This window comes from Pinus tabuliformis, chromosome 2_1 (assembly GCF_031772625.1).
Source record: "Pinus tabuliformis cultivar Carrire ecotype Pingquan chromosome 2_1, CPIR1, whole genome shotgun sequence".
In the NCBI taxonomy this organism is placed as follows: Eukaryota; Viridiplantae; Streptophyta; class Pinopsida; order Pinales; family Pinaceae; genus Pinus; species Pinus tabuliformis.
In genome coordinates this window covers 369,580,973-369,598,100 of record NC_142299.1, presented here as the reverse complement: position 1 = coordinate 369,598,100, position 17,128 = coordinate 369,580,973, and the positions used below count along the sequence as shown (strand labels likewise).

The 17,128-nt window shown below is 37.3% G+C and overlaps 1 protein-coding gene across 12 annotated transcripts in view; it reads right to left on the bottom strand.

Moving 5' to 3' along the window:
• LOC149200408 (nudix hydrolase 16, mitochondrial-like) overlaps positions 1–17,128 on the bottom strand; it is a 92,587-nt gene that overhangs the window by 43,390 nt on the left and 32,069 nt on the right. For 5 of the 12 annotated variants that reach the window (XM_089402719.1, XM_089402713.1, XM_089402714.1 and 2 more), the window contains exon 3: positions 16,759–16,878. In XM_089402719.1, coding sequence (XP_089258845.1) covers positions 16,759–16,878 — 120 coding nt within the window. Of the gene's footprint in view, positions 1–16,702; positions 16,879–17,128 lie in introns of all 12 variants that reach the window. The other 7 variants (XM_089402721.1, XM_089402720.1, XM_089402715.1 and 4 more) reach the window with 2 other exon arrangements.

Sequence of the window (17,128 nt, the reverse complement as noted above, 5' to 3'; positions counted from 1 at the left end):
TTAGGATGTGGAAGCCATCATCAGTAGCCGAGGCAGTAGAATGTGGTCGTTATGCAGAAGAACATCTAGGAATCAAAAAGGATGTCGGACCAGCGGAACCTCTGCAATCAAGGTTTTCAGGAAAGACTCCCCGAAATTTCATCAAGGGAAGTACCTCAAGACCACCTTATGTAATAGATTTACCCCAGGAAGTGTAGGAGCAAGAGCTCCCATGGAAGTTAATACTATAGCCGCTGAATCATCAAACTCAAGTCCATGGAAATCTCATGGAACTGCTAATAGAGGAAGAAATTCGAGAGGAAGCAGCATGAGAGGGCGAAGCTTTTCATCTAGAAATTCACATTATGGTTCAAGAGGACCGACCCAAGTTAATTGTTGGGGATGTGGAGGACCGCATTTTCAACATGATTGTCCAGAAGCTTCATCAAGTATATTGCATAGGACAGAAAAAAAACCAATACCAAATACCCAAGGCAATCATAAAATCCATGCATTAGTCAACAACAATCAAGAAACACATCAATCCACTGTAGTGGAATCTTCAGGTATTATTAATGATATAAAATTCAAAATCTTATTTGATATTGGTGCCACAGATAGTTTCATTTCGTCATATGCATTAAATAAATGTGGGTTGGCAGTTTGCAAACAAAATTATTTCAGATAGGTAGAAATGGCCTCAGGAGAACTCCAATCCGTAGACTTAAGTGTGGATCAATACAAAATTGATCTAGGAGTCTGTTCGACTAAATTGAAAGTTTATGTCACAACCCTAGGAACTTAGGATCTTGTCATAAGTATGGATTGGTTAGAAGCTCATCAAGCTTGGGTAAACTATTATGGGAAAAGAATTCTCGGTATAAATGATGAAGGAGAGGCGATCCAAATTCAAGGTATCAAGAAAAAAGTATCTTTACGCTACATATCAGCAATGAAAATGAAGCGTTGCTTAAGGAAAGGTTGTCAGGCATATGTAATTCAAGAAGTAAGTAAAGAAAAATGACCATCTTTAGAAGAATATCCAGTGTTAGCCGAATTTCCAAATGTATTTCCAAAGGAACTACCCGGATTACCCCCCGAAAGAGAGCTAGATCTCACAGTAGAATTGAAACCTGGTACTCAACCAATCTCTAAAACACCTTATAGAATGACAGCACCAGAACTTCAAGAATTGCAAATTCAATTGAAGGAACTATTGGATATAGGACACATTCGACCCAGTATATCACCTTGGGGTGCTCCTGTAATTTTTGTCAAGAAGAAAGACGGTTCTTTAAGATTATGCATAGATTACCGAGACTTGAATCGAGCTACAGTAAAGAATCGGTATCCAATGCCTCGAATTGATGACCTCTTTGACCAAATGAAAGGAGCTGCTGTCTTTTCAAAAATTGATCTACGATCAGGCTATCATCAGCTAAGGATTTCGGAAAGCGATATTTCTAAGACAGCATTCCGAACACGCTTTGGACATTATGAATTCATAGTGGTACCATTTGGGTTGACTAATGCACCAGCAGTATTCATGAACCTTATGAACAACGTTTTTCGCAAATATCTTGATCAATTTGTACAAGTTTTCTTAGATGATATTCTTATCTATTCCAAGAACGAGAAAGAGCATGAAGACCATTTACGGATAGTATTATCTTGCCTCAGAAAACACCAATTATATGGAAAGTTATCCAAGTGTTCTTTCTTTCAAAAAAAAATCATTACTTAGGTCATATCATATCAGGTGAAGGAATCTCAGTAGATCCTAAGAAGGTGAAGGCAATCATGGAATGGCCAATACCGAAAAATGCACATGAAGTGCGAAGCTTTATGGGTTTAGCCAGTTACTACCGAAGATTTGTGGAAGGGTTCTCCAAAATCGCAAAGCCAATTACAACTCTTCAACGTAAAGGTGTTAAGTATGAATGGACTGAGGAATGTAATAAAGCATTCTCTGTACTCAAAAGACTGCTGACCAGTGCACCAATCTTAAGAGTCCTGGATATGGACAAAGATTTTACTGTATGTACTGATGCATCCAAGCAAGGATTAGGTGCAGTATTAATGCAGGATAGAGGAGTAATAGCGTATGCCTCAAGGAAATTAAAGCTTCATGAAGAACTCTACGCCACTCATGATTTAGAGTTAGCCGTTGTAGTACTAACTTTAAAGAAATGGAGGCACTATCTAGTAGGGCGAAGCTTTATGCTTAAAAGCAACCATCAAAATCTACAGTATTTGTTCACCTAAAGAGACTTGAATGCTAGACAAAAACGATGGAGTGAATTCCTAAGTGAATATGACTTTAGAATATCATACATTAAAGGAAAAGAGAATGTAGTGGCAGATGCTTTAAGCAAAAGACCCCAAATATTTTCTCTCATACCTATCAAAGTAGACTTAAGGCAACAAGTACTAGAACATCTCATAAGAGATAGCTGGTATTTAAAGGTAACATCTAGTCTCGATAGTAAAAAGCCAAAAGAACCCAAGTTTGAAGGATATGAACTAGAAGATGATGGAATCTTGCGATTTTATGAAAGGATATATATTCCTAATAATAAGGATCTCTGAGACACCATCCTTAAAGAAGCCCACAGAGCAGTATATTGTGCACATCCCGGAGTAAAGAAAATGTATATTTATAACAAGAAACTTTTCTTCTGGATGGGCATGAAACGCGATATCATTCAATTCGTTGCAAAATGTTTCGAATGTTAACAAGTAAAAGTTGATCATTGTCATCCAACAGATCTCTTACAACCTCATGACATTCCTATGATCAAATGGGAGATCATTTCTATGGATTTTAGCACTAGGGTACCTCTTACTTCTCAAAGACACAATGCTATTCTGGTGATAGTGGATAAATTAACAAAAAGCGTCCATTTCATTCCCGTAAGAGATACTTACGAAGTTGCTGACGTAGCTTGAATATTCATAAATGAAATTATCAGATTTCATGGAGTACCTAAGAAGATCATATCAAATAGAGACTCACGATTCACTTCAAGATTCTGGACTTGCATGCAGTCAGCCTTAGGAACTCAACTAAATTTGAGTACAACTTATCATCCTGAGACTAATGGGCAAACAGAAAGGGTAAATCAAGTACTAGAAGATATGTTGAGGATGTACGTTATGGATCAGTAATCACACTGGGAAAAGTACTTATCCTTAGTCGAATTTGCATACAATAACAGTTACCACAGTTCAATCGGAATGCCTCCATTTGAAGCATTATACGGCAGACCTTGCAGAACACCGTTAAGTTGGGACAGGTTAGAAGATCAGGTGATAGTAGGGCCAGAATTAATCCAAGAGATGGAGGAACAGGTAAAACAAATTAGACAGTAGTTAAAAGAAGCACAAGATAGACAAAAGAGTTATGTTGATGCCCACAGAACTGATAGAAAGTATGAAGTAGGGGATCAGGTTTTCGTACGCATCAAACCAAATAAAAGCACTATCCGATTCGGAAAAGGGACAAAGTTGTCACCCCGATTTATCGGACCATTTAAAGTCATGGAAAGAGTTGGACCTGTCGCCTATCGTCTTGCACTGCCACCTCACTTGCATAAAGTTCATAATGTATTTCATGTATCTGTATTAATGCATTACATAGCTGACAAATCTCATAACTTTCAATGGAAAGAACTACAGGTATCGGACGAAGCAATCATATCGGTCGAATCATTACATATACTAGAACGTAGGGTTCAACAGCTCAGGAATCATCTGGTAGACCAAGTTAAGGTCCAGTGGGACAAGTATAGTCCTGGATCGGCTACTTGGGAAGATACGAAAATTATATGTCAAAAATACCCCAACTTGTGTCAATTTTGAAGAACTTTAAGCCATATTTTGTATATATTTACTTTACTTTAAATCAGATACTCAAAACCATTTTTGGAAGAAATTTTTATGTTACTAAAATATGATATATGTTACCTGCTTAATTCTACTGGTACGTGGATACCAAGATGAAATATGTTATTTAAATTTACCTTACTGAGTTATGGATACCAAGATGAAGTTCAATATTTGATTAACTTTGTTATAAAATCTAAATCCTGAATTATGCTATGAATTAAGATATTATAAATTTTGCTTCATTTATGCATATTGATATGATTAATGAGATAGAAATGAAAGAATGATTACAATTTCAATATGAAAGCCAATAACATAAGGACATGACCAAGTATGTTATACTGTAGATAACAATATGTATGAGCTATACATAAACTGTTTATTTTATAAATATTGATGCATATGTTATAATATATGGACAAGTGTTTACATTGCAGATTACCAAAATGGCCACGTGATGACAAAAACTTCAGTACAATTAAAGCTCAATGCGGTTCCATGAAAGAGTATTGACTCAGGTCCCACTAGGAGGGGTGGAGGTATTGCCCACCATTTATCCTCCAAAACCTGGAGTCATGGGAGGACTGTGCGAATCACGCTCCCCTAAACGTGTGATGATGACTACCAGATGCCTATTGGGCAATCAGGTTGATATAATCAACGCTAATACCCTTGAGAGCCTATGAATGGTTAGTCAGTATCGTTGATACCATGGCACACTCTAGTAGAAGACGGATAGGATGGAAGCGGAAGAGATTAGGAAGGATGGAATGATTCTAGAGTAGCTAGGGAACCAACTGGGGCAAAACATGAATATTATAGTTGTAAAATTTTAAAATATTGAAGAAAACAAATTTTAAGTACCCATATAAAATGAATTCAATCCTGAAATATAAAGGCTTATATACTCACATTAATCATTAATATATTTTAGAAACCCTAACTTCGGGACAAAGTTTTTGGAAGGAGGGATGTATGTAATGACCCACCTATAACTATAAATAAAATACAAGTACTAGCATACATACGAGACCTCCATACGATAGCTACGTATGCATAGACCCACATGTATCGCACTATATATATGATAAATCCTTAAACTAATAGAAAATGTTAATTTTAATTTACAAATTAAAATTTAAAATTTAAAATTAATTAAATAATAAAATTAATTAATTAAAATTATAAAATAAATTAATTAAATTAATTCATTAAAATAATAAGTAAACTTTACAAAATCAAAACTCCATATTCGAATAAAATCAATAAAAATCAAATAAGATTTGGTTTTATAAAAATTACACGTATCAAAATAATGACACGGAGATGGGAGGAAGGCGGTGGATGGGGAGTTAAAAGGAGGAAGGAAATCTTGAGAAGGGGGAGGAGGAAAAACAAAGAAAAATTTCAATTTTAACACAGAGATACAGACACTCTGGAGTTTTGGGTTTTGATTGTACTGAAGTTTTTGGGCACGGAGGATCAGGTTGCTTCGACTGGAAAGCATTCTGAAACTGTGTACCCAGGTTGTACTCAGTTCGGCAGAGTGGTCTTTGGCCGTTTTGGTAACACAGCCGGACAAGAATTGCAGCAGAGCAGACAGATTTTCAGCAAAGCAGACAGTCGGACAAGAATTGCAACAGAGTAGACAGATTTTCAGCAAAGCAGAGAGGTTGGTATTCATTAGATTAATTTATTTTAAATTCTGTATTTAAAATCTCATGTTCTGCTATTTTGAAATTAGCTTGAGATCAAAGGGCTTACACGTATGCATGCTAATACTCTTTTGCTTATAGATCGAAATGGGTCATTACATGCTTCCTTCCTTCAGAAAACTTCGTCCTAAAATTAGGGTTTATATGATATATCAATAATTGCTTTAGTGATTAGTGCGATCAAGTAATGGTTGCATTTCAAGATTGAAATTTCTATTTGAACATTTAAAGTTTTTATAAACTTAATAGTCAATCCTTACTCCAACTAAATTCCCAAGCTATTCTAAAATCACTCTATCCTTCATAATCGCTTTCGCTCCCTTCCTATTTGTCCTTTACTAGAGTGTGCCATGGCATCAGCTATACTGACTAACCATTCATAGGCTCTCAAAGGTGTCAACGTCGATTATATCGACCTAATTGTCCAGTAGGCATCTGGCAGTCAGCATCACACGTCTAAGGGAACGTGATTAGCACAGTCTTCCCATGATTCCAAGTTTTGGAGGATAAACGGTGGGCAATATCTCCACTCCTCCTAGTGGGACCAGAGTTAACACCCTATCATGGAATCTCATTGAGTCTCAATTATTTTTTAGGCTTTTGTCATCACGTAGTCGTTTAGTAACGATGTTATCTGCAATGTAAACACTTGTCCATATATTATAACATATGCCTCAATATATTCAAAACAATTCTTATTTAAATAACAGTTTATGTATAATTCTTATATGTTACTATTTATGGTATAACATACTTGGTCATATCCAACTCATATATCAGTAAGTTAAATGTAGTCATTCTTTTATTTCTATTTCATCAATCATGTTGATATGCAGAAATGAAACAAATTATAAATATCTTCATTCATAACATAATTCATGATTTGGATTTCATAGCAAGGTTATTCAAATACTAAACTTCATATTGGTATTTATATTCTAGCAATGTTAATCAAATAACATATTTTATGTTGATATCCATGTACTAGTAGAATTAAGCAATAACATATATCATGTTCCAGTGACATATATCATCTCAAAATAGTTGATGTATCTGATTTAAAGTAAAATAAATATATACAAAATATGGTTTTAAGTTCTTCAAAATTAACATAAGTTGGGGTATTTTTGGCATATGATATTTGTATCTTCCCAAGTTGTCGATCCAGAGCTATACTTGTCCCACTGGACCTTAACTTGGTCTATCAGACGATTCCTGCGTTGTCGAACCCTATGTTCCAGTATACGTAATGGTTCAACCGAAATGATTCCCTCGTCTAAAACCTGCAATTCTTTCTATCGAAGGTTATGGGATTTGTTACCTATGTAATGTCTTACTACATATACACGAAATACATTATGAACTTTATGCAAGTGAGGTGGCAGTGCAAGACGATAGGTGACAGGTCCAACTTTTTCCAAGACATTAAATGGTCCGATAAATCAGGGAGACAACTTTGTCCCTTTTCCGAACCAGATAGTGCTTTTATTTGGTTTGATGCAGATGAAAACTTGATCCTCTACTTCATACTTCCTATTTGCCCTGTGAGCATCAGCATAACTCTTTTGTCTATCATGTACCTCCTTTAATTGTTGTTTAATTTATTTTACCTGTTCCTCCATCTCTTGAATTAATTCTGGCCCTACTATCACCCGATCTTCTAACCTGTCCCAACTTAATGGTGTTCTGCAAGATCTGCCATATAATGCTTCAAATGGAGGCATTCCAATTAAACTGTGGTAACTGTTATTGTATGCAAATTCGACTAAGGGTAAGTACTTATCCCGATGTGATTGTTGATCCATAACCTACATCCTCAGCATATCTTCTAGTACTTGGTTCACCCCTTCTGTTTGCCCATCAGTCTCAAGATGATAAGTTGTACTTAAATTTAATTGAGTTCCTAAGGCTAATTGCATACAAATCCAGAATCTTGAAGTACACAGTGAATCTCTATCTGATATGATCTTCGTAGGTACTCCATGAAATCTGAAAATTTCATTTATGAATACTCAAGCTACGTCAGCAACTTCGTAAGTATCTCTTACGGGAATGAAATGGGCACTTTTCGTTAATTTGTCCACCACAACCAGAATGGCATTGTGCATTTGTGGAGTGAGAGGTAGTCCGACAATAAAATCCATAGAAATTACCTCCCATTTGGTCATAGGAATGTCGGGAGATTGTAGGAGACCTACTGGGTGACAATAATCAGCTTTCACTTGTTGACATCCAAGACATTTTGCAACGAATTCACTGATATCGTGTTTCATGCCTGCCCAAAAGAAGAGTTTTTTTGTATCAACATACATTTTTTTTACACCGAAATGTGCACAATACAGTGGTCTGTGGACTTCTTTAAAGATGGTGTCTCGGAGGTCCTCATTATCAAGAATGTACATCCTTCTATGAAATCGCAAAATTCCATCCTCCTCTAGTTCATATCCCTCAAACTTAGGTTCTTTTGGCTTTTTACTCTCAAGTTTGGATCTCACTTTTAAATACCAACTATCTCTCAAGAGATGTTCTAGTACTTGCTGCCTTAAATCTACCTTGATACGTATGAAGGAGAATATTCGAGATCTTTTGCTTAAAGCATCTGCCACTGCGTTCTCTTTTCCTTTAATATATGAAATTCCAAAGTCGTACTCACTTAGGAATTCACTCCATCGTCTTTGTCTAGCATTCAAGTCTCTTTGAGTAAACAAATATTGTAGACTTTGATGGTCGCTTTTGAGCATAAAGCTTCTCCCCACTAGATAGTGTCTCCATATCTTTAAAACTAACACTACAACAGCTAACTCTAAATCGTGCATGGCGTAAAGTTCTTCATGAAGCTTTAACTTTCTTGAGACATATGCTATTACGCCTCTATCCTGCACTAATATTACACCTAATCCTTGTTTGGATGCATCAATACACAGAGTAAAACCTTTGTCCATATCAAGTACTCGCAAGATTGGTGCACTGGTCAATAGTCGATTAATTTCAGAGAATGCTTTATGACATTCTTCAGTCCATTCATACCTAACTTCTTTACGCTGGAGGGTTGTGATAGGTTTTGCAATTTTGGAAAATCCTTCTACAAATCTTCAGTAGTAACCAGCTAAACCCATAAAGCTTCGCACTTCATGTGAATTTTTCGGTATTGGTCGTTCCATGATTACCTTTACCTTCTCAGGATCTACTGAGATCCCGTCCCCAAATATAATATGACCCAAGTAATGAATCTTTTTCTGAAAGAAAGAACACTTTGATAACTTTCCATATAACTAATGTTCCCTGAGGCGAGATAATACTATCCGTAAATGTTCTTCCTATTCTTTCTCATTTTTTGAGTAGATGAGAATATCATCTAAGAAGACTTGTACAAATTGATCGAGATATTTGCGAAAAGCGTTGTTAATAAGGTTCATGAATATTGTTGGTGCATTGGTCAACCCAAATGGTACCACAGTGAACTCATAATGCCCAAAGCGTGTTCGGAATTTAGTCTTAGAGATATTGTTTTCTTTAATCCTTCGCTGATGATAGCCTGATCGTAGATCGATTTTTCAAAAGAGAGCAACTCCTTTCATTTGGGCGAAGAGGTCATCAATTCGAGGCATTGGATATCGATTCTTTACTGTAGCTCAATTGAAGTCTCGGTAGTCTATGCATAATCATAAGGAACCATCTTTCTTCTTAACAAAAATTACAGGAGCACCCCAAGGTGAAATACTGGGTCGAATTTGTCCTATATCCAATAGTTCTTTTAACTGAATTTGTAATTCTTGAAGTTTTGGAGCTGTCATTCTGTAAGGTGTTTTGAAAATTGGTTCTGTACCAGGTTTCAAGGCTATTGTGAGATCCAACTCTCTTTCGAGAGGTAATCTTGGTAATTCCTTTGGAAAAACATCTGGAAATTCGGATAATACTGGATATTGTTCTAAGGACGGTCCTTTCTCTTTACTTACTTCTTGAACTGCATATACCTGACAACTTTTTCTTAAACAACGTTTCATTTGCATTGCTGAGATGAAGTGTAAAAATACTTTTCTCTTAATGCCTTGGATTTGGATTGTCTCCCCTTCATCATTTATGCAAAGAATTGTTTTCCCATAACAGTCTACCCAAGCTTGATGAGCTTCTAACCAATCCATACCTATGATAAGGTCATAAGTTCCTAGGGCTGTGACATAAACTTTTAACTTAGTCGAACAAATCCTCCAATCAATTTTTCATTCCTCCACACTTAAGTCTATGGATTGAAGTTCTCTTGAAGCCATTTCTACCTATCTAGAATCGTTTTGCTTGCAGGTTGTCAATCCACATTTATTTAATGCATATGATGAAATAAAACTATCAGTGTCACCAGTATCAAATAAGGTTTTGAGTTTTATGCCATTAATAATACTTGAGTATTCCACTATAATGGACTAATGTGCTGCCTAGTTGTTGTTGACTACAGCATGGATTCTATAATTGCCTTGGGTATTTGATGATGGTTCTTTTTCTGCTTTATGCATTATACTCGATGAAGTTTCTGGACAATCACGTTGAAAATGCGATCCTCCACATCCCCAACAATTAACCTGAGGTGATCCCCTTGGATCAAATTGTGAGTTTCTAGACAAGGAACTCTGTCCTCTTGTGTCACTTCCTCTCACGTTTCTTCCTCTATTAGCAGTTCCTCGAGATTTCCATGGACTTGTATTTGATGATTTAGCAGTCATAGTATTAACTGCCATGGGAGCTCTTGCTCCTACTCCTCTTGGGGTAAATCTATTACCATAAGGAGGTGGTCTCGAGCTACTTCCCCTGAAGAAGTTTTGGGGAGTCTTTCCTAGAAATCCTGGCTGTAGAGGTTCTGTTGGCCTGACATCCCTTTTTATCCCTAGATGCTCCTCTGCATAATGGCCACATTCCACTGCCTCGACTACTGATGATGGTTTCCACATCCTAACCATGGCCCTGATGCGAGGATTTAATCCATATACAAAGCGCTCAGCTTGACGTTCATCAGAATCTAAATAATGAATATATTTCACAAGCTCCATAAACTTTATCTCATATTCCTCCATTGTTTTATTACCTTGGATTAGCATATGAAAGGACTAAAGAATGTCATAAAGCATTCTCTGAACTTAAAGAATGTCACATGCATACACCGTATGCATGCTAATACTCTTTTGCTTATAGATTGAAATGGGTCATTACAGTGCTCAAATAGCTCACTGAAGAGCTTCCTCAACCAAACAGCGTCACAACAGGCCATACTAGCTGCGATGCATTCGGCCTCAGCGGTGCTTCGTGCAGCCAATTTGTGCTTCCTTCTCATCCAAGAAATTGAAGCAAACCCCAATGAGAAGCAACATCCAGACGTGCTCTTACGATCCACCACACTGACAACCCAGCCAGCATCGGTATATCCATGCAGCATCAAATTCCCGGCAGTGTATCTTAGTCCATAATGGATTGTGCCCCAGAGATATCTCAAGAGATTCTTACTTGCAATCCAATGTGTGTGATGAGACTCGACCATAAATTGACTCAACGTGTTCACAGTGAAGCATACCTCAGGACGGGAATTAACCAAGAACATAAGGTCCCCCACAAGTTGTCTACATTTGGAAGGGTTCACCAATTCGGGCCCATCAACAGTTCCACATAGCTTCTTGAAGTTGAGTTCCATTAGAGTAGACACAGACTTGCAATCCACCATCCTACATCTCTCAAGCAGCTTCACAATGTATTTTCCTTGAGAAAGGAAAATTTCACTTGGCTTCTCCTTACCTCCAAGCCTAGAAAGTAGTGCATCAAACCTAGGTCCTTCATCTCGAATTCGCAAGCCAACTTCCTCTTGCATCAGATAAATGAGGGGCCTGTCCTTTTCAACCTTGAAGTATAGGTTCGGGTCAGCTTCACTCCTTGTAAAACCCAACTTCATAAGATAGTTATCAATCCTCTCATACCAAGCCCTAGGGGCTTGCTTCAACCCATAGAGGGCTTTCTTCAACCTGCATACATGTGTCTTTTGATCTTGAACTTTGAACCCCTCAGGTTGCTCTACATAGACTTCCTCCTTAAGCGAGCCATGCAAGAAAGCAGTTTTGACATCCATTTGGTGTAAGCTCCATTCTTGAGAGGTAGCAAGAGCAATGATGGATCGGATAGTGGTGTATCAGGCAACTGGTGCAAATATCTCGTCATAGTCCACTCCTTCCTTTAGAGAGAAGCCTCGAACAACAAACCTGGCCTTGAACTTTTCAACACTCCCATTAGCTCCATCTTTGATTTTGTAAAGCTATTTTGAAGTGACCACTGACTTGTCTTTGGGTTTAGGAACCACATCCCAAAGATCATTCTTCATGATCAATTCATATTCCTCATTCATTGCATCCTTCCATACTTGGTGCTTTACGGATTCTTAGAACGTACATGGCTCAGATTGAACAATGGTACTCATATAGCAACTAAGTACCCTTAGTACCTGTTCGGCTTCTTGCTTTCACAAAATGTCCCCCTTGGTGCAACATGTCTTACAACATCTTCGAGAGTATCTTTGAGCCACAAAGGTCTTTTCCTTGAGGTAGACGGTTCACCAAGAGGTGGATCAATGGGATCCATTGGGCATTAGATCATCTGTCGGAGATCCATCCTTCTTTCCTACATCATCATCATCATCGTCCTTCCTAGGGATAGGAAGATCTCTGACTTTCCCAAGGGCATAATCTTCATCGAAGGTGACATCACGACTTATTTTCACTTCTCTTTGACCCATAGACTCTATATGCCTTTGAAGTTTCATTGTAACCCCCAAAAGTTACTTTCTTCCCAGATGCATCTAGCTTGTTTCTTTTCTCTTTTAGCACATGAAAATATATTGGACAACCGAAAATTCTAAAATGAGAAACATCAAGTTTCTTACCGAAGAAGACTTCTTCGGGTGTCTTGAAGTCCAATGCCTGATGCGGGCACCTATTTTGAACATATACAGCAGTGTTGGCAGCTTCTCCCCATAAGAACTTCAGTAGGCCTTGGTCATGAAGCATAGCACAAACAGCTTCTAGGGTTGTTCAATTCTTTCTTTCAGCAACTCCATTTTGCTCAAGAGTATATGCAGTAGTGGTCTCCCTCTTAATGTTAGCTTCTCTACAATAATCATTGAATTCATTTGACTCATATTCAATTCCATTATCAGTCCTCAATATTTTGATCTTCTCCCCTATTTGATTTTCGACCAAGGCTTTGAAAGAGCGGAACCATTTGAACACTTCGTCCTTTTTCTTCAAGAAATAGATCCATGTTTTTCGAGAGAAGTCATCCACAAAAATTGCATAGTACAAGTATCCTCCAAAAAATGTTACGGGCAACATACTAGATAGATCAAAATGGACTAATTGAAAATGTCGGTAGTTTGACTTCATCCGCCATTAGTGAATTATAACAACCCTGATTAGGCCATTAATCTTTAATTCACCTATCTTCAATTTACACCCCTCGTTAGCATACTTGTCTGCGTCTCTGTTGAAGTTTCTTAGGACATGGAAATATGCTTTGGATAGGACATCTTCTGCATTTTTCCTGATTCTTTTCATGATATTTTCCATAGATTTCTCCTTTGGAAGGGAGCCTTTGACCAACTGACGCAAGATTAGGATAGAATCTCCCGTAACTATAAGCGTGTCCACCTGATGTTTTTTGGCTAACAAAAGTCCATGTTTAAGACCATATATCTCTGCTGATTATTTGTCATATGACCAAGACCATCATATTCTAAGACTTTTAAACTGTATCACAACACTCCAATATCACCACCATGGCTAATATGAATAGCAACCCATTTTAGCTTGAGAATCTGCTAATAATAGCAACATCCCCGAAAAATCATTATAATTGAACCTTTGTTTTCCCCCCTAAAGCATCTACTATAAGGAATGCATATGAATACTGCAGAGTGTCCATAAAAGGCTATATAGTTTCTCAGTTTGGTTCGTTATTGAATGATTTCAATCGTAGATAAGCTAAGCTAAGATAATTTTATTAATTCCACAGATGACCATGTAATACGTCAATGGGACTAGAGACTATAATCAGTGGAACTAAACATGTGCTGCATGCATATCCTTATTGTATGTTCCTTTGTATCCATATTCTACAAATTTGGGTGCGTTTATTATTTTCAAATGTGTCAATCAATAACAAGAAGAAAGCTGTTTTTGAATATGCTAGCGTACAGTATATTGTATTGAAGGTATACTAATTTCTTCCCAAAGCCCTCACATTTCTATGGTAGTGACATTCTATTGACTATGGTATACACCCAGGGATGCACAATGCTCTCAAGTTGTTTAAAGTCAATGTGTGACCATATGGATGTAATCAATGTTTTAAAACATGGACTTGGCCTCAGAATCGGTTAAGGGTCAACTTGTACTAAAAATGACTTAGACCAATCTAATTTCAAAGACTCAGTTTACCAAAATTACAGAAAATATTAAAGATTTAATGAAAAATATATATTTTAACAATTCCAAACCAGTAAAAGACAAAATGTGCAAAGTCTGCTCATGTATATACCATGTAAGGCTGAACATATTAAAATCAGTGTTGCAAACATCTCGATAACATCCCAATTTTATCTTGAAATCACGATTTTTTGGCCTAGCCAATATTTGCCGATTTTTATCGATATTTTGATGGTATCTTGATTTTGCCGATTTTTTACCGATATTTCCCCCATTTTTTGGTTTCCCGTACCCTTGTCGATTTTATCCCGATGCCGATGTTCGCAACATTGATCAAAATGACACTAAGTGCAATACATATCAACAACAAAATACATAATCAATGAGGCTCTAAAAGGCCTCTAGAGTGTGAGGGACCCTTAAAAGGGATTAAAAAAATATTATTGTTGGATGACAAAAGGTGCCCTCCATAGAAAATTTACCTTTGAAGTATATACAGAATATAAACCTAGAGATACTCCACTCAAATTACACTGGGAAGAAGTACTAATTTGTTGTGGGAACCAACCACATGTGACAAATCATTGCACACAGAAATTTCAATCCTGGAGGCTGGAACAACCCACAAATTTGATACATGCCCTAAATTAGTAGGCTTACCAACAGCCAAACTTATGCTTACCCAAGATAACAGCCAAGAATACCTCCAACCAGCAACAAATTTGATGACATGTAATTGATATATCTGTACCAGCAATGCAGTGAAAGAGAAAACTGCCAAAATACCTCAGAATAATCATGCCATATGCACAATAAATAGATCTTCTCAAACCCCAGGTTTGTGGGGCATATTTATGGCATGCTGGCTGAAACAGGAAAAAATCTGCCGAGGGGCTGTGGAGAGGCTGAGACAAGGCCAAAATTACGCCAAAATTCTGCTCTAAAATATCAGCCAAAAGGCCAAAAACATGGGCCAAAGAATGACCTCTGCGTACAGAAATCCAAAACAGGCCTTGTAGTAGCATAGTGATGCAAAAATTCTGCGGAGAACCAACTTGACCAAGTTGGGCTGGTTTGGTACTGAACCAACCGAGTCATTCTCCGGCTCACCAACATGTTGGCTGAGTCAATACAATCAGTGGTCAAGTTGACCAAGTCCAAGTCAGCTCAGTCTGAGTTTTAACACACTGGATGTCATTGGTGTTTAATAGCTACAAAGATTTCTCATTATCACTTAGTAAGTATAGATGAAACATTTTGCTCTTATGATATATCCTTGTGACATTGCTCATGATACATAAATGCTGCAATAGTTCCTGAATAAGCTGTGTTGCAGAAGCCAGTAGTATAGTAACATATTGCTAGCCTAATATGGGCTTAAGCAGAACTGCTACAATATGCTGGATGAGATCCCAATGATACAGTTAACATATGTATGTGGCATGCTACAATCTGTAACCTGAGCCATTTCTTTATGATATTGGATTGCATTATTGCACAGAAAAGACACCAAGGTGTACAAATCAAAATGCCACTGAGGTTATACAAGCCACGCCTCCCAACTAGGTGAGATTGCCAGCATATCCACCTTACTTAGTCCCAATCTCAAGAGAGTCTACATCCTTAAGGAAAATTCCAACTCTCATTGAAACATGAACTGCCAATTCTGCTCTGATAATTATAGCCTGACCCAACTGAGAAGAGGATGCCCTTTCCTCTTCCATTAAAAGGAGATTCTTGTCAACCTTATGGTGCTCTTTATTCCTTTGCTATGCTGCCTAATCATCCACATACATCCCAGAATGAGCCCTTACTAATCAAGAAGGATGATAAAAAGAATGATGTACCCAGAGACAATCAATTCCCAAAACACTTGTGCAGCTCTGCACTCCCAAATGACATGCTTGACAGTTTTTGCTTTGACACAAATCACAACATCCATGCATTAGATGCAAGTGTCGTTAGCCTCTAGGCTTTGATTCAGCACTAACAATCCAAGCAGCCTGGTCTGGGGGACAAGTGGGTTTTTAGACATTTTGGCACCTCCTAGTCCATTCTGGCTTCAACATCCAGCATCTGTAACCCTAAGTTCAATTTTTATCTTAATCTGGAGTTTCTTAACACAACTGAAGGATATTCTCAACATATTTAAATGGTCCTGACAAGGAATAAAAGTAGTGCAATTTTATTTTGACGTATATTATATTTTAATGGAAGATGTAATTTCTGTAGGGTAACTGGTTCATGTTAGAAACAGGACAATGGGGTTATGCAAAGACTAATCAACAATAAAAATTGAAATTAATGGCAGAAGCAGGACTAGTAGTCGTATTTTCAGGTGCAAAAGCATCCTTACATACACTTGTTATTCCCTCGAGGTCATATAAAGACAAACCAACAAGAAAATTTGAATTTCGTGATGGGCATGATTAGAGACCTTATTGTCTTCACGCACAGAACCGTCCTTACATACACTGAATAATCTCTTGCAATGAATACAATAGGAATGATGTTATAGAGAGAAATTGATAGGATACTAGTAAAGCTATTGACAAGGACTGGAAATCTACCATCTTTAATACAAGAAACTTCATTTGGGAGTGTATAACCCAAAAATTGTTAAAGCACACTTGATAAACTTTCAAAACAAGATAATGTTAGAGTAGAAACCGAATAGAAAATAGAACCGAAACAATATCCAAGATGGAAGCCACAGTGACATGCACCCTGCCATTTATGAAAGACGTGAAATTGAAACTGACTTTGATTATCCCTCGAACCCCCGCTTCTTCAAAAGTTTCTCTACATGCTGCCTCCTGTACTGATTCATCATTCTCCCAACCACCCTGGAATATTAGAAGCACAAGTCAATGTATACGTATATCAAGTTTCTTTTATAAATTATCAGTACCCAAATCATCAAAGATAAAGAAAAAAACAGGTAGCTTTTATCTTATGGACTACATCCAATCACAAACAGATGACCACCCAAGTGACTTAATAAGAAGAAAGTAACAAATATCTCCAACCAAATATATGTCCTAACTTACAACCTCACAAAGAAACAAATCATGATTACAGATCACAAAAGAAACA